The sequence below is a fragment of the Haemaphysalis longicornis genome, unplaced genomic scaffold (assembly GCF_048455015.1).
Source record: "Haemaphysalis longicornis isolate Haplotype H1 unplaced genomic scaffold, Haemaphysalis longicornis Haplotype H1 scaffold_2, whole genome shotgun sequence".
In the NCBI taxonomy this organism is placed as follows: domain Eukaryota; kingdom Metazoa; phylum Arthropoda; class Arachnida; order Ixodida; family Ixodidae; genus Haemaphysalis; species Haemaphysalis longicornis.
This window is the reverse complement of record NW_027526295.1, coordinates 222,771,452-222,798,334: the sequence shown is the minus strand read 5'-3', so window position 1 is coordinate 222,798,334 and position 26,883 is coordinate 222,771,452. Positions and strand designations below refer to the sequence as shown.

Genomic DNA, 26,883 nt, shown 5'->3' with positions numbered 1-26,883 from the left:
TCCCTCGTAGATCAAACGACTTGACCCAATATGTACTCCAAGTCCTTGGGAGGCCACCGCTATACGCCCGCACTGAGCGGCCGTCAGGACTCGGCCCGAATCCATTACGGCGCAGCCGTTCGTCATAAGCATCTATCAAGAGACCCAAATCCACGCCGTGTACGCACAGAGCACTCACTCGACGCGTGCGGCCCGTTCACGCGGCGCCCAACACTTGGCACCCCTCGCATTGTCCCGATCTTGCGACGCGTGACGCAAGTGCGCGCCAAGAACGGATTAAATCTCTAATTTGCGTGCAGGACGGACGCCATTAAGGTCATGGGCGCCCTTGGGGCCGCCCGACGACAGACGAGGCTGCAGTCCGGGACGGGGGGAAAACACAAAAGGCCATGTCGCGCGTCACGCGTGTACGGACAAACTGGCCCGCCAGCAGACGTGTCCACTCGCGTTTCTGCGTGCTTGATCACCGCGTGCCCCCTTCCCCTCTCACGCGACCGTTAGTATTGCTGCGGACGCGCAATCTGCAGGGGCGAGTTTAGTAGATATACAGCGCATCGTGAGGAATTTTCCTGCCGTCATCCAAGCCGCTCAAGCTTGACGTATAGCTACTAACTTCCCCCTTCAGTGCCGCGGCCTCCGAGCCCGTTCGGGTTGGACACCCGTGGACATTCCCCGATCGTCTCGGGCTTCCTCCGCCACTAATGAACGGACCACACGCAAGGACGGCTCTGTTAATGCTGATGGCGCTGGACAGGCACAGGGTCGGCACAGCGGAAAATAATCACGCGACCGCTCTCCTGCGGTGGGCCACATATCCAAATGCTGTCGCGGAAACATTTTCGAGCCAACCTGCAATGGGAGAAGGCTGAAAAGGGTTATTCCCTCCTGCTGGTTTGTCGGTTGAATGCGGCAGCGTTGTTTGCGTTGCCCACCCGATGGAATTTCGCGGCAGACAACAGACCGCCGCCTACGGATTCCAGAGGAAACCAAACTAAGGCCCTCCAGATGAACAGAGAGAGAATGCGTTGAAAACAGGGCACGCAAGTGGATGAATTCCCCCCGTCGATACTCGTACCAAACGCTCAAACGCACGTGGACTAAGCGCGCACGTGCGTAACATTTGTAGGATCGAATGCGCGCCCGCACGCACACTTCCCTTTGTTATTTATTTACAAGTACCACTGTCTAACAGACCGAGACATGGCAGGAGTAAGTACAGACAAATAAACGCGAAAAACCTAACAGGAAACATGATTTGTTATTTTCTTGCGAAAAGAACATGCAGATAATTGTTGCAGCTAACCCGTCTAAGTTGCTCCTCAAGGAAGGAAAGAATACACCAATTGCGTCTTATTAGGCTACTCACTCTTTAGTTTCTTCGCTAGTTTCTTCGTGGGAATACGTATACTTGTGTCATTCCGTGGTTATTTTAGTTTGCGAAGCTAATGGGTGATCTTTCCTTTCCGTCTCTTATATTAGGGATGCTATTTTTTTCGCGTCTGTCCTTCGACAGATGCCAGACCGGACACCAGCGACAAGGCTGAAGACTTTCTTTAGTAGCACATCCAGCGCACTTCCGCCAAAACATGCGGGCTCGACCTTCGCGGTAAGATTATTTAATGCCGGAAGCATAACCGGGACACTTATCACACGCTCTGACTCTGCATGCGCGCTTAAGTGATGGCGCATTTCGTACGACTGTTATTCTTGAGAAGATAAAAAATAAGGAACAGAAACTTTCAGTAACCATCCGTCTTTGAGCTACGTGAACTGTAAAAAGACATACATACTACACATTTGCGCAAAGGCTTACTTTTTTTACATTCGTGGGCCAATTTCTGTGTTTACACGAAAAAAAAAATAGAAGAGCACATTATGGTCGATGCACATCAAATGGACAAGCCGGTGGGAACGCACTAAACTTACACCTCATAATTTTGCATACGTTTTCGCCTTCAGTTCTGCCGACATACATACGTTCCTCTTTGTACGTTGTGCGCAAAGCAATGCTTAATTAAGGTAGGCAGGAAGAGGCGTTCTGCTGCTTGGATTAATTAAGGACGCGGGTTCGATTCCCCACCGCGGCGGCTGCTTTTTAGGCGGAGGGGAAAAACAAAAATACCAAGTGTGTTAGAGATTTCGGCGCACGTTAAAGATCCCCAGGTGGTCAAAATTAATCCGGAGCCCCCCCTTCCGGCGCGCCTCATCGCCTGCGTTGCGTCGGCGTGTTAAACCTCATTATCGATCAAGGTAGGCAGAAAGCAGGAAATGAAGGGGCAAATTTCTGGTCACTGAGGTCACCCACTATATCTAAATAACTCGGTTATGAATGCCAAGTGTACGGTACACGAAGAGGCGATATAAGATTGTGCACAATACTCAATAATCTAAAACGCCCCATGCAGATGTGGTAAGATAAAGAAGCGGGATTCCCTATTGCCGAGTGATATGTTACCACCATTAATACCAGATGGAATCCCACGTGCATTGCAGCAGCACGGGAAATACATTTGCAGAGTTTGCACGCGCGGACAGTATCTCGGGCCTGCAGCTGACATTCTGTTTTTTTTGACAGGTTGCCCTTGTGATATGCTTCATGCCTGAAACAACACTAACTCTGGGTCAACAACCGCATTGTAACGTCGTTCAGCTTCGCCTGTATACGCTCAGACCAACATATAACGGCCTGCTCTACGGTCTGATTCGAGGACTGCTCGTTCCAATTTCATTATCGACCCGACTTGCGATGAATTGTGGAACTAAAACAAAACAAAAACACTGATTATAGGCCGTAACACATCGCTCTGGATTAGTTTAGACCTCCTGAAGATTTTTACGCGGGGCATGACATCATTTTCGCCTGTCATTAAAAAAAAAAAAAAACGCGGAGCACTTTCCAACTAGCGGCCTACGAACGGCTCCGAGACACCGCCAGACAAGATTTCCTCGCGGAACGCAGCGGGAAAGGGTTGCTGAATACGACGACCGAGCAAAACAAGCGCAAATAAATCAGACTCAGACTTGACACGAAGATGCACCGTGGAGGAGAACACGCGTCTTGAATGTATCCTTACATGATATATAGTCCCCGTTATTCAAAATCCAATTACAGATACAATACATCAGTAAAAACGCGGTCTAGTTGGCTGAATAACTCAAATACGTGGTGGCGTTTCTGCAACACGCAGCGTCACTAGCGCACGCAGACGAGGACACAAACGCAAGAAACGACAGGAATCAGCGCTTTGTCCTGTCGTTTCTTGCGTTTGAGTGCTCGTCTGCGTGCGTTGGTAACCCTTTTAACATGCGTCCCCAACTAGCCCACCAAGCCATCCTCCTTGTTCACTCACAGCTCGACCTACATTATTCAAAACATGAATGCTCTTAGTCGGTGTTTCGCCGTACACAATAACATTCGGACAGCAGAATACGGGAACCTCAGAGACTTGACTTGCTACGAGGCCACGCAGCATCTCGAGAGATTCGTGTCAGTGTTTGCCACAGGTTCATTACCTCCCTCCCTCCCTCTTCCCATCCGGACAAGGTCGAAGAGCGTGAACGCCGTCATCTCTCCAACAGACAAGGATGGGGACTGAACGCTAGGTTTCACCTCAGTCAACACAATCGGGAAAAGCCCCAAGCTGAGGCAAGAAAAGAGAAAGATGGAGAGGTCCGCCTCCCTCCCGGCGAAGCCGCGCGGCGGAACGGATCGGTCGCAGGAGGAAAGCGGACCGGAGGTCATTGGTCAAACCAATGGAGAAATACCACGCGCAATGCGTGGAAGAGGAAAGGTGCGCGGGGGCGACCTTAATCGGACTGCCGTTCTCCTTTCGGTGTCCCCGAAAGCGAAGCTCTCCGGTCGCACCACTCCGCGTGCCCCCCTCCTAAGGCAAGAGTGTCTTTCCGTTAATTCGCTCTTAGGGGACACGTGGCCTTGCCTCTTCTCATCTGTTTTTGGTGCGTGCAGCTTCTTTCCCGGCGAGTTTTGCCTTTTTCGCCGTATCCTCTCGAAACGCTGCGTGTACGAGTATGTGGCATCCACTCCACTGAGGCACGTTCCACAAACGGTAATCTGTCCTTCCAGGGGGGTAAAAATGTAAAAAAAAAAAAAATACAGCCCTTTCCTTAAAGGCGGTTTGTTTAAAGCAGAGAACGCGAATTTGGGGCGTTTCAAAGCTGGATGGCTTACGACTCGAGAGCGCTTGTCAAAGGATGTAGCGTGTCCCTGTGCAGAGGGGACAAAATTTTGAATAATCGTTAAAGGGACCCTGCAACACTTCTTTTTTTCAATTTTTTTCTTTTTTTGAAATCTTAAATGCTTCCAGAGCGTAGTCACCCAACACACCCAGACTTAGATTAGGGGGTCGCAAAGTACCTCAGTCAGAAATGACTGCTCTATGCCCATCAGATAACTTGGAAACTCGCTCAAAAGATTTTTCTCTCTTTCCCGGTCTTGGCGTTCCTTCGACGGCTCGAATTGCGTCACTAAGGCCATGTAGCGGCTGTTGGCCGATTTCCTTTCATTTGCAGCAACGAACGCATTCTATAGCAACTTTAAAAATAAAGGTACAAAAACAAAGCCGAAACGGAAGACGTATCTCCTGTGACCAGTCAATCACGCAGTGCCGCTCCGTGCTGGCGATAACTATAGCTTTGGCAGTGCTTCCAGACGCGAAGGAAAAAGCGTTTATCGGAAGTGTTGCAGGGTCCCTTTAATGGGACCATGAAGTCAACATAAACCCTCGTTTTATATGAAGCACTTGAACTAGCCTTTGATAACTCGCTTCACTCCACTTCGGCCCCGACGGACGTTGCTTTTACTGAAAGCCTTTCCCGCGAAAACAAGTCACTAATATTATTAAACAAATTTCCCGCTGCGCAACGTCGTTAGTGGCGACAATCGTGAAACACCAAGAACCAATTCGTCAGCGTGTTTGTTAATTGTATAACAGAACTCAAGAGGCGCAATCAAACTGGACCAGAGGCAGCAATACAATTGCGAAGTCGTGTTTATTAACGGCAGCTTTCATTGGCGGCTGCCAATCACATAAAAAAGCCTTTGTGACGTCATCAAAACAGTGCGAGGAAGTGCCGTGTGAGTCGCCACTGTTGCATGTTTTTTTTTTTCCAAATGCCTGTCTAAATGTTTGAAGCCTGCAAGTTGCCACGATTGTTATTCCACGTGACAATCTCTCGACCAACCCAAGCCTGCGTTTTGTCTCCACATTCCTTTAAATTTTGTTATGCGACTTGATTCAGCGCTCGGGCCTCGGCGGAAGGCGACACACGGGCGGACAAGGAGCGCTCATCGAAGGGCGAGCGACCTTGTATGGCTCGGAAGCAGCGGAAGGACGGCGTGTGTCGACCCACGCAGGACGCTGATTCACGGCACGCGCTGCCGCAAACGGTCCAGGCGGATAGGAGAAGGGAGACAACGAATGGCGCGCTTCCTTCAGGAAAAGCGACGCCAACAGATACGACAGCAGAGACGGATACGCTTCCAGGGCTCTTTTGACTACACGGTCCGGTCCGCGCACGAGGAGATCGACCCGTATGCATGCCAAAACCTAAACCATGAAGCGGAGCCAGATGGACCGTGCAGCCGCAATTTCCTGCTACGGCCAAACTAAAACAAATGGGAAAGTAATAACGTATACAGCAGGCAGGCCGCCATGAAGCGCACACTGGAAGTCCTGAAGGCGACGCGCTAGTGTAACCGAACAGCCACAATCCGGTCTGTCTCATTGCACACTTTTCACGCCGCGACTAGAGGACATTCAAATTTTATTTCCACAAACCTTCGGTGGAGAAGTAAAATACTAAATTCCGCTTGGTGTCGACGCGGCAGAACACTTCGACGGGACTGACGCGCGACTTTTTTTTTTTTTCTTTTTTTTTTTTTTTTTGATACACAGGAACAGGAAGGTGCGTGTCCCTCAACACCAGGCAGCCTCTCGGCAGTGCTACCTGCGGCCAGAAACGGCACCAAATCCGTGGCCGAGCACGACAAAGCGCCGCTACGTGTGTCACACAGGGAAGCGAGACGAGGCTGGAGACGTCGGCCCAGTGTCCCCGACAGCCACGCAAACAGAGAGAGCAGGATGGAAGAGAAGAACACGAGCCCGCGAACACCTCCGCCACTCAGACAGCGACCCAGTGAAGCTGTCTGCCGGTTGACAACGGGCCGTGTTCATCGTGCGCGCCCCGCCGACATCGCGCTGGGAACGACCTAAATACGCCACAGCGGCAGCGTGCGACACACATCGCACGGACACCGAGACGTCCCCGTCGAAGAGAAACCAACACACACGCAGTACGAAAACACGATTCCCGGTACGTCAATCGGTCCGACAGACGTCGCAGTCCTCTGCCCCCCTCCCCGAGTCGAATGTGTGCCTGCCTGTTCGCAGTTCAACCCGCGCGCGCGACGCGTGGGGCGGGCGAGGATTAAGTCTGCAAGAGCAGCAACATTCCTGCTGCGTTAAAAGCCGGACGTGCATAGCCCGCCGTTTACTGCCAAGGCTCGGCCAAATGACGGGGCCTGCCGAGAATGCGGGTTGAAAAAACACACAAGCTGGCGCGGTGCGCCTGACGACTAACGAAACGAAGAAAAAAAAAAAGACAGAAAGCACCGCACTGAGAGTGACTTTGGAAAACACCGACGATACGAGCTCTTGGCAGATGCCAGCCTGTTGACGGCGAAGAGAAAGTCCCTCGCGCAGCGCAAGCACGAAGCATGCATTATTCAAGAGGCTAGTTATAAAGGCACTGCATATCGATTGTGCAGAGCGCTGGCGAATATGTAAGTCAACACTAGAGTGCCTAACAAGTAAGTCTTCTCAACGCTATCGCGCCACCTTCGCTTCTAACAATGTCCCGACGCTCTGATCGCGCGAACTTTGTTTTCACGAGGATGCGTTAACTGCATAGGAGTAAGCAGGCTGTGATGAAATAACACGCAACGAGACGGCGACCCTTCGGAACTACTTGCATATCCGAATAGTCAAGTCCATGCCACACATACATACATCAGCATTTGTCGAACCGAGAGAGATCAAAGGGACGCCCGGCAAGATGCACAGTCTGCACACGAATACTCGAGTATACGGCAAACGCAATCAACCCTCCGGCCTTCAGTGCAAAGGGCTGATAAGTACGCGAAAAATAGCTAGCGACACAGAGGTGAGTCAGATCTGGGAAATGGGCTCTGCGCAGTTCTCCGTGGCCTTGCGGCAAGGACATCGCATGACGACAAAGGCCGTCGCACAAGCGCAACGGGCACCTGAGAACCAGGGGGGGGGGAGGAGTTGCACGACGACCGCGGCGGGAACAGCGTCCACGCAGTCCGCGCACGGACACTCTTATCTGCGCCACCGCCGACAAGGCTTGAAAAACAGCCCGCGCTCGAGATAAGCCTTCGCCTCGCGGTGTCTGAACTTGTCCAGCTGTGGCCGCAGATAATGAAGACTGAAAACAAAGGGAGCGCCTCGGGGATATACGATGCGCTAGAGAGATCTCGTTGAGATTGCCCACAAAGGAAGGGCGGCCCGCTTCAACCGTAGCGAATTCCAGAGATAACAAGGGGCGATTGCGAGCTTGATTAATATGTATTTGTCGCGTTGACGTTAAATGGCGCTCACGGATGGACCTCTGACATTTTTTTTCTTCACCACACACACCGCTGGGAAACCCGAGCGCGAAGACGTCTGTCACAGGAGAGAGAGAGAGAGAGAGAGAGAGAGAGAGAGAGAGAGAGAGAGAGAGAGAGAGAGAAGAAATCCACCGTGAGAACACGTTTTCGCCATTCTACGTTGTAAAGAGTGCAAGGGGTCAGTGAACAGCACGACATCATGAACCGCGCAGCCCTGAGCAAAGTGAAGCGGGGTCGTTAACGGGTCACTGAGGTGAATTCTTTCAGTCGCCAGACTCATTCGTGGCTGCACTGGGTAAATCTTACCTCAAGTAATCCTTGATTTGACTATTTAGCGGAAATCTGAAGCCCTAATTAATGTGTTGAATCCAGAGAGAATAGGAGACACCGGCAGCCAAAGCCGGATGCCTACCGAACTAAGGTGATGACGTCACACTTGCTTGTAATTTCCCCGAAATGCCGCTGTTTCGTATTATTGTTAATTTCTGAAGGTATTGAATTTTGATATAGCAGTATTAAAAATCGAGTTCCACCCGGTATTACGCGAAGCTTCTTAGTTAGTTTCTTTGGAGCGATAACACACGTCATCACTCTGGTACAGATCGATCGATGGATCAATCAATCAATCAATCAATCAATCAATGAATCAATCAATCAATCAATGAATCAATCAATCAATCAATCAATCAATCAATCAATCAATCAATCAATCGTGTGCCTACCATGGGAAAACACGGCAGAAGGACGACATAGCGAATTCGAGGCGAAGATAGATTCGGAAAGCTCAGTATAGGCCAATCACAAGCAACCTGACCATGACGATGATGATAAAACCCACACACTGGAAGGCGCGAAAGGCTTCAAGACCCGTGAGCCAGCTTCGGCTGCGTAGGCGAGGAGCAAGCGAATTCTAGTAAAGTACTGTGCCCCACTCGACGGTAAACCCCCAACATAAGCCCGCAACGGAAAAACGCCTCGGCGACGCGATGTTCACGTCACAGGCATTCCGAGTGACTTTCCTCGACGCCTCGTCCCGCCTCTCAGCGCGCAATGAGCGTAAATCCAAGGAGGGAAGGTTTTTCCACCCATATACGAAGTCCTCGACATGAACCGCACCGACATCGCCTCGCCCACCAGGGCAGCGCCCGAGTCGATTTGGGCGCGAGGGACGAAATTACGGGATATTAATCACCGCTGGCATTATTACGCCTATAACCTTGGCCACGAGCCAGACAGCGCTCGCGAAATCAAGGCGCCGGCTAACGACTCGCCGTAATGGTTAACACGAATTCGCAACCGCTTGGTCAACCACAAGGGCATTGGCGCAAGTCGAGCGGCCAACTTGCCACGCAGCACGCAACGACCGAGACATTCGAAAGACACGCAACAGAGAAGCCGACCGGGAATGGGACGCTGCGATGTTTCCGCGAACGACGAATACACACGCGTGCCGGGAGAAACGAGAACTGAGCATCCCCGAAGGAACGGGGCGGGTCGGAGATGGAGAGCGCGGCTAACGTTCGACATCGAACGATTCTCCGGCGTTTTCGCGGTCTCGCCATCTCCGCCGGCAAGCCCCGTCATGGGATGTGGGTCGACGTCGCAAAAGAGAAGAGGAGGAGGACCAGCAGCCGCCGGCACGGGCGCCCTTTGGCCGGGCCTATTAGGCGACCTCCCATTTCTTCGACTCCAATAGAAAGAGGTCAAGTAGCAAGATGTCGCCCGAACCGAGCTGACTCCCGCGAGCAAGAGAAGGGCCTGAACGAGCCGAAACGGGAACAGAGCATATCCGACGGGCTCCCCGCTTTTGCTGCGACCGGAGAGAAAGGCTCGCCCGACTTACTAGACGGCCCGCAGCAGTTTTAAGCTCCCGCGCCGAAACAAGCGTTTCCAACGCGTCCCCCTTGTAGCCCGATCTCGGTGTGATGGTTGGAATGAGAGATCGACGCCATAGCACCGAAAGCCAGAAAAATTTTATGTGTTGTAGATTCATGTTTCAGCGCGGTTCGTCGGATTTTCGTCGTAAGCTTCGACACGCAGTACACCCGATCCCCTGCCAACCTTCGAGCCTACGGAAGTCCAAGGCCTCAGGTGCGTCGACGATTCGCTCCGAATGCAGGTGTTGTCTGCGTTGTTGGCAAAAAAGGCAAGTCTACAAGATTAGCCGGCTTCCGTTCCGCGCAGCAACTCGTACACACTCCTCAAGAGGCGAGTGATAACATCGGAAAGGAAACTGTCGCTCATAAAACGGTGCAGCAAAAATCGCATTTCGTACACGTACAGCACTACAGAACTAAGATTCCAAGAGAATTCGCGCTAAGATAGGCAACCACGCGCACGTGATTGGGAAGAAAGCCCTCCTGCGAGCTGAATTGTTTGGAAGACCGCAGGACTGTATCGGAAACACCATTGTGTTTTCTTGCCCGAAGCTCCGCTTGCAGCCCTTGTATATAGGAACAAGCAGCCGAAGCAAACACATACTTCCCAAGGAAGGCGAGCTCTGTCTCCGACAGTTTTACCCTATCTGGGGAAGATGACGTAGCAGTGATCCCAAATTTCCACCCCAGTCTGCAACTATGAACTAAGCATTCATGGCTTAAACTGCGCAGCAAAAGACAGGGTAAGAGGGGAGGGGAGGGGGGGGGGGGGGTGCACCTACACACAAGCTCCGCAAGTAACTCAATAGTTTGGTTAGATCACGACAAATGTATAGCGGCCTGAATTTATTTTTTGCAAGACCACGGGGCGTTAAAACGAACGCACGCATTGCAGACCAAAATAATAACAAAAGCGTGTGCTGCAGTTTACACGCTCTTCTCATACGACAGCTAAGATGGGCGTCCATTTGTCGTGAATGCCATAAAAGTGACTAACTGGTAAAGTCTCCGCTCGTACGCGTGTCCAGTTTTTTGTCGTTCCCGCCTTGTGATGTGCTGTGCAAGCCATGAAACTCGAAACTGGACGTTCCACTACTATTCAGCGCTTAGTATAAAATCACAACAGGAATACTGCAAAGACCTAACAAGAGTTCCTGTCGTACGACAAAAAAACTTTGTTGTCAGAACTGAAGTTCTGTTCTTACGACACACATTTCTGTCATATATACGACAAGGCCAATTTTCTCAACAACAAACATTCCCAACAACAAACATTCCTGTAGCCACAACATAACTGTCATTTACGCTGCTCTTCACAATGGACAATAACATTTAAAACGTGTGCAACTACAGATGGAAGGTCAGGATCACAAGACAGGAATTCGGCAAGACCAAAAGCAGGACAGGAATACGACACACGACAGAACACCAGAATCACGACACAAGAATACAAGACGGCAGTACGACACGCGAAAATGCGACAAACTACAGAAATTTTTCTCGTCTTTTCCGATTGGATAACGGCTGAACAATGCGCACTGGACCAGTCCGGGCAAGCTGTAAGAGAAAGCGCGCAACAGCGAATTCCGTGCTCGTCGAAAAAAGGTGAGCTTGGCACATCCGACGGCGTCCGCTTCCGTACCAAGCACAAACGAGTTTGTGGAAGAACACAATAACAAAGGACGAAACAGCGCTGTTATTGGCAGGCGGGGAAACCACCGCAACTAGAGCGCAAATTTAGGTGGAGGCAGGCGCCACGGCGGCGGAAACAAAGGCGCTTAGGCAAGACGTGACAGGCGGTGAAACCATTTGAACCAAACGCCGAACAAAACAGCGCCAACACAACAAAACGCACAGAAAACACGCTAAACCACAGGCTTGTGTTTTTCCCCACACACACCGTCGTATTCGAATGAACCCCACAAGTTGCGCCAAAACTCCTCTGCTTTTCGAGCTGTTTACGATGTGGTTTCGTTTTCGAAAAGAATAAACAGCACAAAAAGAACATAAAGAAACAAGAGAGGGCGAACAGACACATCGCCGTGTCTTTCTTGAGTCCCGCTGTTTTATACGCTGTTTACTCTTTTTAAAATGTACCAACTTGCGCAATATTCCGTTTTGTTTTCAACTTTTGTATTTTTTAGCACAATGAAGGAAGAGAAAGAGAGCCGCCTTTAACAGAGCCTAAGCGAAACAGCCTATCGGCACACTAAACGCCCACGGGCGCATTCTACATTTCGCCAGGTTTCGAAACGAACAACAAACAAAACGGCCTCCCCGGCTTGGACCGCGGGCATCGGTCCAAAAGCAACGATCGGCAGCCGTGCAAGCGGTTGCTAGTCATCCGATGGGGGCAGGATGCAGTTCCTTTTAAAGGTCCGTACGCGTTTCTCACGCCCCACGGAAAGCGCGAAAAGGAGACGCAGTTGGCACGATCGCGAATTTTGATACGAAACCGCCCACGTATCGGGCGCCTTCGCGTCTAACAAGAAGACCGCAGGACGGAATTGGCAGGCGACTGAAGTGGGGCCAGACGGTACGTATATCTATGAGCGAAGCTGCATAAAGTGATAAAAAAACCGTCCACAGCGTCGCTCCAGCGCGAAAATTTGGCGCCTGCGCTCACTATGCTAATTTAATTTCACGACAGATAGGTGTTTCAACTAACAGTCAAAGTAAGCGAATACCTTACGATCGAAAAAGAACCACAACCCACTAATGGTATTGATAAAGGTTTTAAGCGGACGTAAACAGCATCCAAAACAGCATTATAATATCCGCCCCGGATACGAAGACGCTATAACTAACACTCCCTGACACTAGTCCCTGCAAAACAGTCCAGCGTGCCAGAAAGGGATACCGAAACTGGCGGCACGCGCCCACACAAAGCAGAGCCAACAACGTGAAGTGTACGTTTGCGATCGCAAATCAGATACAATAACTGGCACGCGTTCACGCTTGCAAATATTGCATAAATACTTAGCCGCTTCGCCGAACACGCCGCAATGTTCGCCAAGGTGCTTTTCAGTGTGAGGGGAAGGTTGGCAGCAGGCCGCTTTTCCGGCCTGCGGATTCGAGGCAGAATATTGCCTCTACCATAGAGGCATTCCTCTACGGTGAAAGCAGCGGTAGCCAGCAATAAGCGGCCGTATAAATCCGAGTCGCAAGGTGCGCGCAGGGCGGGGACGGGAAGTCGGAGCGGGCCGTGCTCCCACAGAATGCAGCAGCGCCAGCGGCGCGTGGCCCCCTCCACCGCGGTCTCGAAATGGTTTCGGAGACCTTGAGGAGGAAATAACGATAGCGCACAAGGCGGCGGGAGCAGAACCGAACAGCGGCGGAGGGCGTAGCGAGAAAGAAGCCCGGGTGCGTTACGAGGCGAAACGAACGGCCGCGGAGGCAGTTACGCAAGACTGGGCCAAATCGAGGAAAGGGTTCGAAATGCGCGGGCGCGCACGCACGCGAATAAAACAGGCGGGCGTCCTTTTATTTGCTCACGCACCGAGACGAATCGCCCGGACGACCACACGACACTTTCGACGTTGTATACTTCTTTTTGTTAAAAGACTGAGCCTGGTCCGGTGGCGTTGGCAAAAAAATATATCAAGGAAAAAAAACTATGCCGCCTGTAAAGGGTGCACCACCGCAGATAGGGTATTATAACAGTGAAGCCGGCTTTCGCGCCTACTGGAGTGTCAGCCCAATGGACATATGCGTATTTATTGTACCACTTTAAAGGTGATGGTCTTTCTTGGGCTACTAAAAACACACAAAAAAGTTGGCGGAGCTTCACTACTGGTGCAAGGCTGGAGAAACGGCGGAGCTGGGGCTCGACATAGCTTCTTTCCCCTGTGGGATTCGCTGTCAGTGTGGGGACCGGCAGAAACGTCGTTGTAAAATCCGGCGAAACTTGGCTCCACCCCTCAACAACGCAAAACCTAACAAAACTTAGCAAAGCCTAGCAAAGGCTAGCACAACTTGGCAAAACCGGCAGAAGCTATGTCGACCCCATCTAGGCTGCTTCTCCAGCCTTGCACCACTGGTGCAAGCTGCACCACCCCCCCCCCCCCCCCTTTTTTTTTTCGCCGCACGATCACTTCTCTTGGGCCTAATGTCCTGTAGGTTCGTTCTTTTTTGTGTGTGTGCTTTAGCGTCGGCCTCGATTAGGTGATTAATTTTGAATGATATCCCGTTTAGAGCTGCGGCTCGTGCAGAAGCTCTAACCCTGACCTATACCGCGAGATGAACAGGGGAAAACAAATAAGCAGTGACTGTTTCCAGCGCCAAGCGACAAATTATAGAAGGAAAAAATTCGTGGCGACGTGTAACCAAACGTATTGCGGCAATTTCTTTCTTTCCATTCTTTCCACGGTGCTCGCATACTACGCAACTACCACTGCCTCTCCGTACAACGACCCAACTATTTGTTACGGCCGCGTCGACACAAGCCACCGCTCCAAGACCACGGAGGCGCACACAAAACTCACAAGTTCGACAACGCTGACTAACAACAAGCTTATTCCGCCACGGCGACATAAACACGTTGTTGTTAGTCAGCGCAAAGTCCCGCAACGCTTTCCTTGTACCGTCCCAGCGCAGTTTTTTGAACTTCCAAGTTCGCGCATTTCTCAGCGCCCACACGACGCACAGGGCTCCCTCACGCAGCTCGCTGCTACGTTCGCCACCCCGACGGCCGACCTGTTTTTAAAACCGTCAACGAATAAAAAATACGCCAGGCAGCGATCTACCCCGACATTGGGATACTGTTTCACAGGCTGCCCCTCGACGTCGCCCTTGCGTCGGCAGCGATTCGTTCGCACACACTCCCCCGTTCAACCCGGCAGCACGCGTGCCATTTCCGTATTCAAGGGCGCGCTCTCGTCGGCTGCTCGGAGCACGAAGGCGTCCCTTCCTCCTCAAAGTCAACGAACACATTGTTTTCTCAAGAAACAAGGCGCAGCCGGTCGCGACGCGCCAGTCAGAGCCTGCGCGTTGTTCGGCGCTAAGGCGCTAAGAAGCTATAGAAGATCCCTCGGCGCCAACTTCCGGCCCGACAGCCAATCAACGGAAGAAGGCACCGACCGGCGTCTCCACCCGAGGCGGGCAGAAGAGCATTGTTTTGCTTATAGGCGCGCGCGCGCCGGAATCGTTGACCTTCTCGGCGACCACCTTCCTTAGGCGGCAGCACAAGAACAGCCCGTCTTCTTTCTTCACGCGCCAGGAATCAAAGGCGTCGTCGCCTTAGCCAAGCTCCTTCTTCCGCCGTCCAACCATAGAGCTCCAGGCCTGCCGGAAGTGTATCGGCGAACAGCCCCGCTTGCGCAAGACCCGTGGCCGGCGCCGCCGCAAAGGCGAGCCTCTTTGTTTCACCGCGGCGCTCCTTTGTTCGTCGCGGAGAGCCGGCCCACAAAGACATTCGACGAGGGAACAAAAGACGGCGCTTGTTGCGCCGCCTCGACCGATGGACTTCCTTCCCCTCAGCGACCCGCGGCGGCGAAGTGTCCCGCAAAGCAAACTGCGCGTAACACTCCGACAGCACAAACAGAAGCGGCCCTAGGAGCACCGGAATTAAATAAGCGCCCATTCATTCGCCGCGCAAGCACCCGCTGTGTTCACATCAGCGCGGTTCTCAGGGCATGCGCCCGTTCGTCGCTAGACGCTGGGACGGACGCCAACGAACGCTTAGGGGCGCGAGGAGGAGGAATTAAGGCACAAAAGCTCACCCACTTCGTAATGTCTGCGCGCGGAGGATTAAAGTGGACGGGTCCTGTTCGCCACCTCCCGTCAACGCCTTGCATCCCAGCGAGCGCGAGGAGACGTGAACATAAGCGCGCAGGGGCGAAAGGTTATAACGCGGCGCAATTTAGATAAGTGTTTGTTGCAAAGCGTTGCCGAGGGCGCAACGGCCCTTTGTCGGGCAGGTTCCTGACAGGGCGTAGCAAACCGGAAGGTGACGACGAGAGCTACGGGAAGGATGGAGGAGCTGTTCTCGCTGAGTTTAGGACAGAGGTCCTCACGAGGTCTGTCGCAATGCTATTTCGATGGCCACAAAGGCGGCGTGAGCGACGCTAAAAGAGGCCAATAAAGGAACTTTGAGTACGTATGAAAACGCCCAGACACCTGCTTGGGCGAGTTTAAGGTATAAAATAGAGATCCCCGAAGTACGGACGTTAAACCCTGAAAGGTCAACCTGCGTGGACGGTAACATCCTAGACGGTAACGCAAGGAGAAATATATAAAAAATTCGACACTTCGGTCTGCACGGTTCGAATAAAACGACACTGCTTATTTACAACGGAATTGAGCGCGGTACACGGTCGTAAATCGTTAAATGCGGAATAACGTGATTGCATCACTTTCAGAGCTAAAGTACTGGCGTGTTCAGGTACATACATTTTTTAAGGCCACGCCGACGGCTTCTGGGCCACAACGAATTCAAAGCAAAAGCTGAAGGCTCAGGTGTAACCGATTATCTTACGGCGGTAAGAAAGAAAGGTGCTTCTACCAGTTTTCTGGCATAAAACATTTCAGTCTAACTCGAGATGCTAGCTTGTATTATGAACTATTTGCCCCCCCCCCCCCCCCCCCTTTTTTTGGCATGGTCTAGAACCCTTTGACAACGACTGTACATGTTCAGCTGTGCAACATTCATTTTCTGGTCGGTAGTGTGCGTGTACGCCTACGACAAGCATTTGATCCGCGGACAGTTCCGAAATCAATGTCGGGTTTCTCACGAGCCACCCGGCCAGCGCCACGTGAGCGTTCGTGCCCGTTCTGTAAAGCACGACGCTACAGGCGTCCCCGAGGGCAAACCCTGCTCCCCGGCTGTCATAAAAGGAGCCCCACACTCGAGTGTCACAAGTTCCTGCTCTCCGATATATGGTGACCTGAAATGCGGCAATACCGATAAGCGCGCCGCGATAAGGTCCCTCGGCGACTGCGGGTATAAGGTCGAGGCCAGAGTCGTTCGGTTTTATTGGGCCGCGCGATTGCGAGCGAAACTGCGGCGGGAAGTGTCCCGAAGCGTGTCACGACGCGACACGGTATAGAGGTGCGCAGAGACGTGTATTTGCGCGTCGGTGAACACGCCTGCGTTCACAAGAAAACGCGCAACCTCGCACAACACGACCACAATTGCGTTAAGAAACGTGAACAGCTGGGAGAGGTCCCCTTACCGCGAACTGTGAACGTGGTGGTATAAGCGACAATTAAGCACCGAGGCTTCCGGAAGGAGTTGCAGATACGAGGGACGCTAAAATCCGGCCAGAAAACACTGACCCAAATTGACGCAATTAAGCAGATCAGTTGAATGGACACTGCGTTTGTTTTCTCGCCAAAGCGCAATAGGAGCCAGTCTTCGAGTTTCGAAAACTTTTCAACTGCGACGAAGAAAGTATCACGCTTTCCTCCTTAGCCATAGTCGTAGAGGGGTGCTACGACTCAAAGAAGTTCGCATATATAGTTTGCAGCAAAAGTAGTTGCTGCTGTTCAAGTAAACAGCGTGCATGCCGTAGTATCTGGCGGGTACAGGGCAAACCAGTACGCACCTTGCGAAGGGCCTCGGCTCGACGTTGTAGTGGTCGGCGATGGAGTCGGTCCTCACTGTCACTTTGACCGGAGCCGTGGCCTCAGTGAGGAAGCCCTGCGGAACAGCGGCGCTCTTCTCCATGTCTCTGCAGGGGGGGAAAGGAAAAAAAAAATAACGTTATTAGCACGCCAATCTGTGTTATTAGCACGACACGAATTGTCGGCATGAGAACCGAGCACTACAGGTGACGCTCAAACTTCCCGCGGCGAGAACACTTTCCATTCTACCAGAACGCTCATCACCCCATGCCCAAGAAATCATCGCAGATCCAGTTTATTAACACGCTCAACGTGCTGTCCGAGTAATACCGATGCGGAAAACTAGAGGATCATGTCAAGACCAACTGCATATGCAGTTTTCTTCGCACGGAAATAGCTGTTGTTGGGAACTGACATTTAATTTCTTAACAACAGACACTTCTGCGCAGTCGTATTTGAGAATAAAACCAAAACCCGTACTGCTCGCAGAGACATCCAGTCCGCTGCCTGTAGCCAAAGAAAAGCTCCACATACCGGCTCAATGCCACCCATGATGACAAACACAACGAACCGGATAGTCTTACACGGGCAAGCAGGCGCCATGCAGCAGCACGTAGAACAAAGGTGCCGCGCAGCGTAAAAGCCACAACAACGACAGCTCAGCCCCACGCCGTCTCGTGATAGGAATCATGAGACGTTCCCCGCCACGACAACACCTGCCTCATCGACAGCGCTCGGGGATAAGTCGAAGCAGGAAAGGGAAACACGACGTCTAGGCGGGAACAGAGTGACGACGAGCACGACGAGGCGTATACGGAGCACGCCGCGGACGAGACGGAGGTGGCGAAGCTGCTACTACCGCGGGGTCTACGCGCACAGTCTACGGGACGTCCCGCGCGAGGAACGGCGGCGGCCGGCCGAACCGAGCTCTCCCCAGAAAAAGACCCGGGCCCCGGCTCGGGCGAGAACTCCGAGGCGTCGCGCGAGAACAAAAAGTGCAAGCAAAAAGCACTTCCACCAACCGCCGGGCCCGCGACTCGAAAAAGCGACGCAAGAACGGCTCGCACTCCTGCTGCTGCAGGCGTCGGTAGCGCCACCGCCTGGAGAACGGACACGTCGGTGGATGCGGGCAGCTTTGGACGGGACTCGAAGACGGGCCAGCGCACGCTTGTACAGGATTAAAGCGCTCCCGATTACATTCCCGTCCACACTAATATTGCTTCTTTGCAGCACACAATTTTCTCGGGCGTGTTTTCCTATCAAAACTTGCGCGAACAAAGCCAAGGTGCACACCTCCCGTATTTGTTGGATGAATGAAGGGGTAGATTTATTTAAGTCCAAGTGTTGCGCTAACCTTTCGACGCAAGAAATCCTTCTCAAATAAAAAAAAAAGTTCGGAGAGAGGGACAGAAAATGGAACGCACGTATTCGGTGAAGTCACAAGAGCAATAGAGAGTTTTAGCATTGCGTTACCGTGTTTACGTTACCGTTTACCGTGTTTGCGGGGGTCGACTGCGCAGCGCGAGTGTTACCGCGAACGGTAACTTACAGGCACAGGCTTCACCGTCGCCAGCGGCTTCCGGTAACACGGTAAACGGTAACGCAAACACGGTAACGCTATGCTAAAACTGCCTAATGAGTCACGAACGAAGCACGAGACCGCAGAGGTCCAGTAACAGAAAGGAGAAGAAGAAGAAAAAAAAAACGGAGGGAAACAGACTAACATAAACATTTGGTTGACGACTTAGTTGTCGCCTCTTTAGAAACATTCAAATAACAATGTCGCAAATACCGACTGTAGACTTGTCTAACAACGCAGATAACAGGATACCGTTTGTCACGCGTCGAAATGCGTGTAACGAACATTAATGCGGGGGCATGGAAGAACAAAAAAAAAAAAAAGAAAAATATCACGGAAGAGGAGGGGTGACTAATCGTAACGCAGACGCTTCCGCCTCCTATTTGCGTACGTCCGTCGACGCGTAGGCAAATAGGACGACTACAAAAACAGCGACATCCATTGCGCTTCAACTTATCCTGTTGTGGCACCTTCATATATAACAGAGAAACGAAGTAATTTAGGTCTGCATCTACCAACTCTAAAGCCGTATACCATGAAGTAACCAACAGAAACAACAACAAAAAAAAACCGCCCAAAAGCGTATCCGCACGTAACAGCTTCACAGCCTCCCCTCTTTGCGCCATTTCAAAATCGTTACGTTGAGTGGCGAGGAAGAAGAAACCGAGCGATTTCCCGGCAACGCATCGCACTCCCGACGGGCGTCGTCCGAAGGGCTGCAGCCACGGACGGGTATATCGGGCTCGCGCAGCGCCACCTCGGAGCGATAAGAAAGCCCGCGATCCGGACGCGAGCTCGAGCACTGGGAAAAACAAGCCGCGGCTTTGGGCCCGAAATAGCGCCCACTCGCAGGGGGCAGAACGGCGGCGGTCAGACGAAAACAGAAAGCAGCATCCGCGAGCCACAGCCCTCCTCGGATGCACGTCGCCTTGGATGCGTGTCGCGCAAAATAACGGCAAACTATGCACAACGAGAAATACCGAAGTTAACTCCGCGAGACGGGGGGCCCCCTGCTGCCTGCCACGAATTGTTGCAAGCAATGCAGAAAGTTCCCACTGGTAAAACGCCTGGTATGCTAACCGGGATGGCAAAGATGACAAGCTTATTTTTACGTACAGACAAGCTGATTTTTCGGCCCACTCCCGTCGCGGCTTGCCGAGGCGTTGGGCATCAATCTGTATCTTTCACAGGTTATCTAACACTGCCGACACTGTGAGCGCAACTGCAGATAATGATAGTCAATTGACGGTAAGTCACAGCTGAACCCGTCGTGCACTGTCGGCAATCGCCTTGGCAAGGTAACAAATTAGGCAATGTTAGAAAATACCTTCACTTCAGTGTCTCCAATTGCAATCTCCCTACTGAATGGGCATGCAACGCTACAACTTGAACATGCTACAACTCGAACATGAACTAATCTGGCCGCGTTACGTTTAAGGACTGGAGGTCGTGACAGGCCCAGCCCAGGCCGAGCTACACTGGCCCTCTTAAGTACGGCTTGCAGCACGCGCGATCATGTGCCAGTCCTACTAAGCGCGCCAGGGTATATTGCAAGTCGAGCAATACCGAAAGCCCAGACATCGATCAATTATTGGTGCCGCCGCGGGGACTGGACGTTGCGGCGGCCCTATGGTCCTCCGCCACAACCATGTCCTAATTCCAGAGACATAAAAGATCTCTCTCTCTCTCTCTCTCTCTCTCTCTCTCTCTCTCTCTCTCTCTCTCTCTCTCTCTCTCTCTCTCTCTCTCTCTCTCTCTCTCTCTCTCTCTCTCTCTCTCTCTCTCTCTCTCTCTCTCTCTCTCTCTCTCTCTCTCTCTCTCTCTCTCTCTCTCTCTCTCTCTCTCTCTCTCTCTCTCTCTCTCTGACACACACACAAACACACACACACACACAGACAGAGACAGAGACAGAGACACAGAGACATATACAGAGGCACGCAGGCACGCACGCACGCACGCACGCACACCGGTGGTGCTCGGTGCCGGGAAAAGGGTATCTTCTTTAGGATAACTGTGCTACTTTGTGCTACTGGAATTCAGTGGTCCGTCTAAGACTAAAACAAAGGTCAAAACAGCATGGGAGCGGAACAAATCTGACTGAATTAATGTAGATTTTCGCAGCCCATAACTTGGCAGGACGCCCACTTATCTACACACCGGTAGGAGCAGGAAAATACTGCCGCACCCTTATTTTCAGCGATTGGCACAGATAGCGGAAACGCTACGTAGCCCCATTCCGCAGGCGCGGCCTGATACACACCGAGTGTGCCCCTCCGGCAAGAGTGCTTCTGAGGACTTGAGATATAGCCGCTCGTGCATTCTGGGTCGCTCTGGAGACGGCTGGAAGGTGGCCAGGAGCGAATAGCCACCGTTTACAAGAGAGTGGGGAGCAGGGAGTGATCACGACCGAAGCCGTGACAACGACGTCCTGGGGAAAGGCTCGACAAGGGGCGCTCCTTGTGGGCGAGAGTCCCCGGGGCGCAGGTCTGCGCTGGCTCGACGACCCCAGAGTGATCGATTGCCCGGAAGAAGGGCCACTGCACGGCTGATCCGACTCGCTCTGCATGTCTCTGTGCTACGAAGACACAGGGCTCCAGCTTCTTTTCCTCGCTTTTTTTCCCCTCCTGAGGAGACGGAAAGAGTTTTGCACGGGATTCTTTAGCCGAAGTTAGAGACGCAATGTGACAAGCCCAGTGCAAGACTATGCTGGCGGATTGTTGGCTTGAGCGAGGTGTAAAGCCATTGGACGAAATTTGCAGTCCAGATATTACGCGGACCACGGCATTGTACGACTCTTAGGAGGCACACGGCGGATGACTGTACGGGCAGAAGACCTAACAGATTCATTTCTTTGGACTCCGAATGGACGATTCCGGATATGTTTGATAGGGAACAGCGTGCGACAAACGACCGTGCGTTGGCCGCTTTTAGAAATACCCATCAAAAACGGGAGCAGCTTATACGCGACCTTATTATGACCCAAATATTCGGGAATATTTGGGTCATAATAAGGTTGCGTTTTGTTCGTGCGGACTCGTTTTGCAGTGCTCTGGGGAAAGAAACCAAGGGACCTGGTTCGCCCAGAGCACTGCAAAACGAGTCCCCACGAACAAAGAGGATCGCCAGCAGTTCCCAAACAACCGAGCTGCGTACCGACGCAATTGGACGAAAGTTTGCAGAGCCTTTAGTGTAACCCGTCCACGAAACGCATGGTTTCCCCCAACGAGGACTCTGCCCTAACCATTGCTGCAGACCGGTGCCCCAGATAAACAGCTGTGGGACGACGCACCAGGCGGCGCCTCTACCTCGGCTTCCGGCGCGGGTTTTTGCTCGCAGTATGTTTTCGCGCGACGAGCACGATGGAATACGAACGGAAGACGGGCAGGTGAACGTCGTGTCGCATGGGCGACCACGTGCGCCGTGTCAAGTGCGCCGTGCTCGATTTCACTCGCGGAATTTCGTTCCCTCGGACGACAGAAAAAACCCCAACAAACAGTGACAACAGAGTCTGTCGACGAGGCGAAGAATGAAGTGACGGCTGAAAGTGTGACGCACAGGCGAGGCACAAAGGCAAGCGATGCAGCGCGTCATGTACAGTCAGAACTCGATATAACGAAACCCGATCTTACGAATTTCCGGATTTAACGAACAGATTCGGATTCCCCCGCAGGTGCCTATACGGCTTAATGCTTTTATGAACTCGAACTAACGAAATAGGTTCAGCGCTATTCCCGATTTAATGAAATGTTTCGAGAAACATACACTTTTAAAAATAAGTAATTTCGAATGTTTTTCGTCAAAACGTCACAAATATTATTGCGCCACAACAGAAAAAAAAAAAAAAATCGAGGCATCTAGTAGTTAGTTTCCGGCGCACAAGAGGTGTCAGATGATGCTGACGACCCAGAAACTGCTGAAACTGCTGTGCCCGCTGCAGGCTAGGTGATGGACGATATTTACTAGCGCAGGGGCTTGTTGGGGCTCACGGAAGAACCGAGGACGCGTTGAACGCGCTTGCGTGATACGAAAAATCCCTTCACCCAATGCTATAACTAAGCGCACGCAGGCGAAAATCCCTGACCTTTTTGCCAGGAAATAAATGCGTTTCCCCCAGTACCCTTAGCGTTTCATTATTATTTTCACCGCGGATTTTGAGCGCATTGCTAAATTGCAGGCAAGCGAGCGCCGAGGCCGCCGCAGGTCATGGTAGCTGCCGGGATGCACACTCTTTAGACATCGAATTTATAGAATCAACTGCTTGTAAATTGACAGTCCCGACGTTACGAAGTTCTCGATTTAACGAAATAATTCGCGATTCCCGGTGACTTCGTTAGATCTGGTTTAGTTTGTGGCAACCGTTAACAACAGCACCAGCTGCAAACAAACAAAAAAAACAGTATGTAACACATCCCTGAATTACGATAGACACGCCGAAAACGCGGTCATTATGTCGAGCTCGGTAAAATATATCCCAACAAAAGCGATTTGTTTTATTAGCTGTTTTCGTTTTCGTTACGCCCAGTTTACAGGCCATCCTTTTTTGCGGTCACCGACTAACCATCGCAATACTACTTGGCAAATAGGTTAAAGCATTCCCCATGGACACCCTCTAAAGAATAAAACAACATCCTACATTTAGGCCACCAGACACCTACAAAGCAAAAGACAGACAGGCCATACGACTGCATAGACTATAAGAACATACAACAGCGCATTCAAAATACGCGCGCACGAATAAGACGTATAACAACATTTGCTCAGGGGAAAAGCAACACGGGCATACGTTCCGCGCGCTATTCTGCTCGGGAATTCCTAAATTTCATTCTGCAGAAACGGACAGCCGACGGACACGCCTTCTCGTTTTCGTCTTCCCGGGCGCCATTCCCGACAGCTCTTACTTTCGCATCAAGACCGCGTCAAGCAGAAAATGCTATGCACGCTCACGCGGATCCTGTGTGCAGAAAAGGATTAAAGGTCGTCGCGGCCGGTCATGCGATCCGCAGCCACTCCGCGGGCGCACGTGACCTTTGACCCCTTCCTTCACCGCATGCGGAGCGCGTTCCTCAGACCGCCTTCACGTACACAGCCAAGACACCCGAGTGGGAGGAGTACACAAGGCACGCGTTGAATTAATTTCCTCGCCCTGTGCGGGACAGTGAAATAAAATAATAGCGCAGCGCGCTGTACACAACCCGCGTCCAGAAACAGGTAATACAGAGGTCGCCGCTAGGGTCAGTGCGGGACGGAGTTCCGCTTTCCACGTCCAGCGCGGATCACGAAGCAAACACAGCTGGCGTTCCTGCGATAGAAACGCCGCAGCCTTCACGCCCGTCGGGCCGATTCCCGCAAGCGGAGCAAAAATATCACGCCTGCTCAGCGAGCACGCTACACGCGGCGCACGCCTGTCGCGCGAGTTTCGCCAGAAAAAGCGTATTTTCAGTGACGCGCGCCGCTCCTCCAACGAACCAGCGGGAAGCGAACGCTCTTGCCGCGAAGGGCGCCGCGTAGATTCTTTCGCCGCCATTATTCGTTATTCGCGGCGTTTTCGCCATGACAGGCGACCAGTAGTCGCGAATGGGCGCGATCATAACGAGGCTCTGTGAAACGGACGGACTATGGACCGTGGAACACGAAGCGAGTATGAACAGATGGGCCACGCGCGCGAACAATAAAATATATATGCAAGTGTCCGGATTTGAACGAAAGTAAAATGCCCGGGAGTAGCGCGATAGCCGCCGGCAAAGGAATTGCCGTGACGACCGAGATGATATTAACCGAATGAGTGGCATGGGATGTTTTGCCGCCGCTCGTAGCGTACGCACCCTGCACGAAAATATGGCGCAAAAAGTCCGGGAAGTTTTCAACGCTCTGAAGTGCACGATAATGAGCAAGCGGGCCATCGACGTCTCGTGCCGGAACGCACGTCACCCAATTAAGCCCTCGTTGCATTCATGGGACAGGACTCAAAGCGGGAGTTCAACGACCAGTCACAGTGATCAAAAAAATTCACGCATCTCCACGAAGTGAATCATGACGAGTGGGCGAATCACCCTTGAGAGCGCTCTCTGCTGCTAAAACGATTTACATTCCAATCCAATTTAATCCAATCCAAATCAATCCAATCCAATGCTCTCCGCGCATGCGCAGCACGACTCTCTCTCTCTCTCTCTCTCTCTCTCTCTCTCTCTCTCTCTCTCTCTCTCTCACACACACACACACACACACACACACACACACACACACACACACACACACACACACACACACACACACACACACACACATTTCGTGAACATTTTATTTTGTCCTTGTTAACCTTTTGTGCACCTTTTGTTCACAGATGTTTCGATTTACACGGTGCTGTGCCGTGAGCACGGACGCCGGACAAGCCTCGGCCTTGAGGTGCTTCGCCCCTAAAACATCCCTTGTCCTGAAGAGCTTTAGAACTACAGCAGTACGGAACCTTGATTTTGACAACTCTGAGGTACTTTTAAGTGCGGCAGCAAATTTTATCTCTCTTTCGTTTCATTTTTAGTTTTTGAAATAGAGTCACGCAATTTTCGACTATAATTACAGTTGTCAACCCTCTCCATGGTTACAGCCCAGCCCCAGTTCACACCGCCCGATGTTTCTTCTCAGGCAGTAATGGCCAGTCGCGTGCAGTGACCTGGTATCGATTGATTGTAGGGTTTAACGCGCCGACGCAACGCAGGCGATGAGGCGCGCCGTAGTGGAGGGCTCCGGATTAATTTTGACCACCTGGGGATCTTTATCGTGCGCCGAAATCTCGTACACACGGGCGTTTTTGCTTTTCGCCTCCATCAGAAAAGCGGCCGCCGCGGCCGGGAATCGAACCCGCGACCTCGTGCTCAGCAGCCTTAGCCACTGAGCCACCGCGGCGGGTTGACCTGGTATCAAAACACAAAAGCTGTCGCAACTGCCGAACCACCACGTTTCGCGCACAGGAGGCCAATGACCATCGAGTTCAAAAGCGATTCGGCTGTTCTTACAGTCATTGAAAAACAGCTGCGACAAAGCCGCCAGCGCGAGATCGCACATTATATATACGGCGGCCTCGGAGGATCCAACGAACCGGAACGCAAGGTCGATCAAGGAGCGCGCCCGTCAACGGCAACAGTAGGTTCGCTTTCGCGGGCTTCTGACAGTGAACCACACACAAAAAAAGCGAAATACGATTTCAAAAAGCGCGCTCTTTTCGTTGCACGCACCCCTGTCCAATCAGCCCTTTACCCGTCACTCTACGGCAGGCGACGACCACTTTTGGCGTAAGCTCCGGCCATCGCGAGTGTTATGAACGCGGAGAAAACGCCCGGCATCGTGGATGCGAAGAGCTCATAACTCCGCTGCCGTCAATCAAGGCCCCCCCAATCAGCTCTCTCTCTCTCTCCTCTTCAATTTCGCGCACAGGTCGCAAGATCGCCGCGTTTTCCAATCTGCCGTCGCAGTGTGGCGGCGGCTATTTCTGAGCACGCCAGCTGCAAGAGCCTCGTCATTACTGACGACGAACGGTGCGTTCCTTAGTGGTGGGACGCAGAGAAAGGGCCTCCGGTGCGTCAGCGGCAACGCTCAGTGACCTTTCTCGTAACCTTCGTGCGCGTCCGACGACCCTCAGCCTCTTCCTCCCTCCCTTCCTCTATTATTCGCCGCTGCTCTTCAACGACAGCCTTTGGAGCAGCCTATCCTTACACGCTTCGTTTCCGCTTCTCGTTCCGCTTCCAGTGATGCCACGGTGGATGCGCATGTGATCACCTGCACGCTTCCGCCGTACGATTAAATGCCTGGAGGGCACTTGAGGGCCTGATTCGGAGAATACGGGTAAACACAGGAAAGAACCACTTGATACTTGAGAACGACACCGTCTTGTTCACAGAGTACTAGAAGACCTGCAAAGAATGAGTCAGCCGTAGGGTTCAAGATGAAGAAACAGAAAGTGATGTTAAACTGCCAAGCAGAGAGCTTGCCCCTGAGCCTAGATGCTACTACAAGACGTGGATGCATGGATAAGCTGCCAGAGCTGATGTAAACAACGACACAGAAATAAGACGCACTATCAAGTTATGAACCGCATTAAAAAAAAGTTACGCCAGCCTAACCAGCCACGGAAAGAACAATCGTAAGAGTAAAGCTACGTGCACACTGGCGTCAAACTTGCCGTGCGACGCCGCTGGCGGCCGACGGCAGGGCGGCACGGC

The 26,883-nt window shown here is 52.1% G+C and overlaps 1 protein-coding gene across 3 annotated transcripts in view; it reads right to left on the bottom strand.

Annotated features, from left to right (window-relative positions):
- Window positions 1-26,883, bottom strand: part of Drak (Death-associated protein kinase related) — a 230,290-nt gene that overhangs the window by 164,163 nt on the left and 39,244 nt on the right. For 2 of the 3 annotated variants that reach the window (XM_077699468.1, XM_077699469.1), the window contains exon 2: window positions 17,073-17,198. In XM_077699468.1, the coding sequence (XP_077555594.1) occupies window positions 17,073-17,194 (122 nt within the window). In that variant the 5' untranslated portion in view covers window positions 17,195-17,198. Of the gene's footprint in view, window positions 1-17,072; window positions 17,199-17,811; window positions 18,043-26,883 lie in introns of those variants that run through there. The other variant, XM_077699467.1, reaches the window with a different exon arrangement.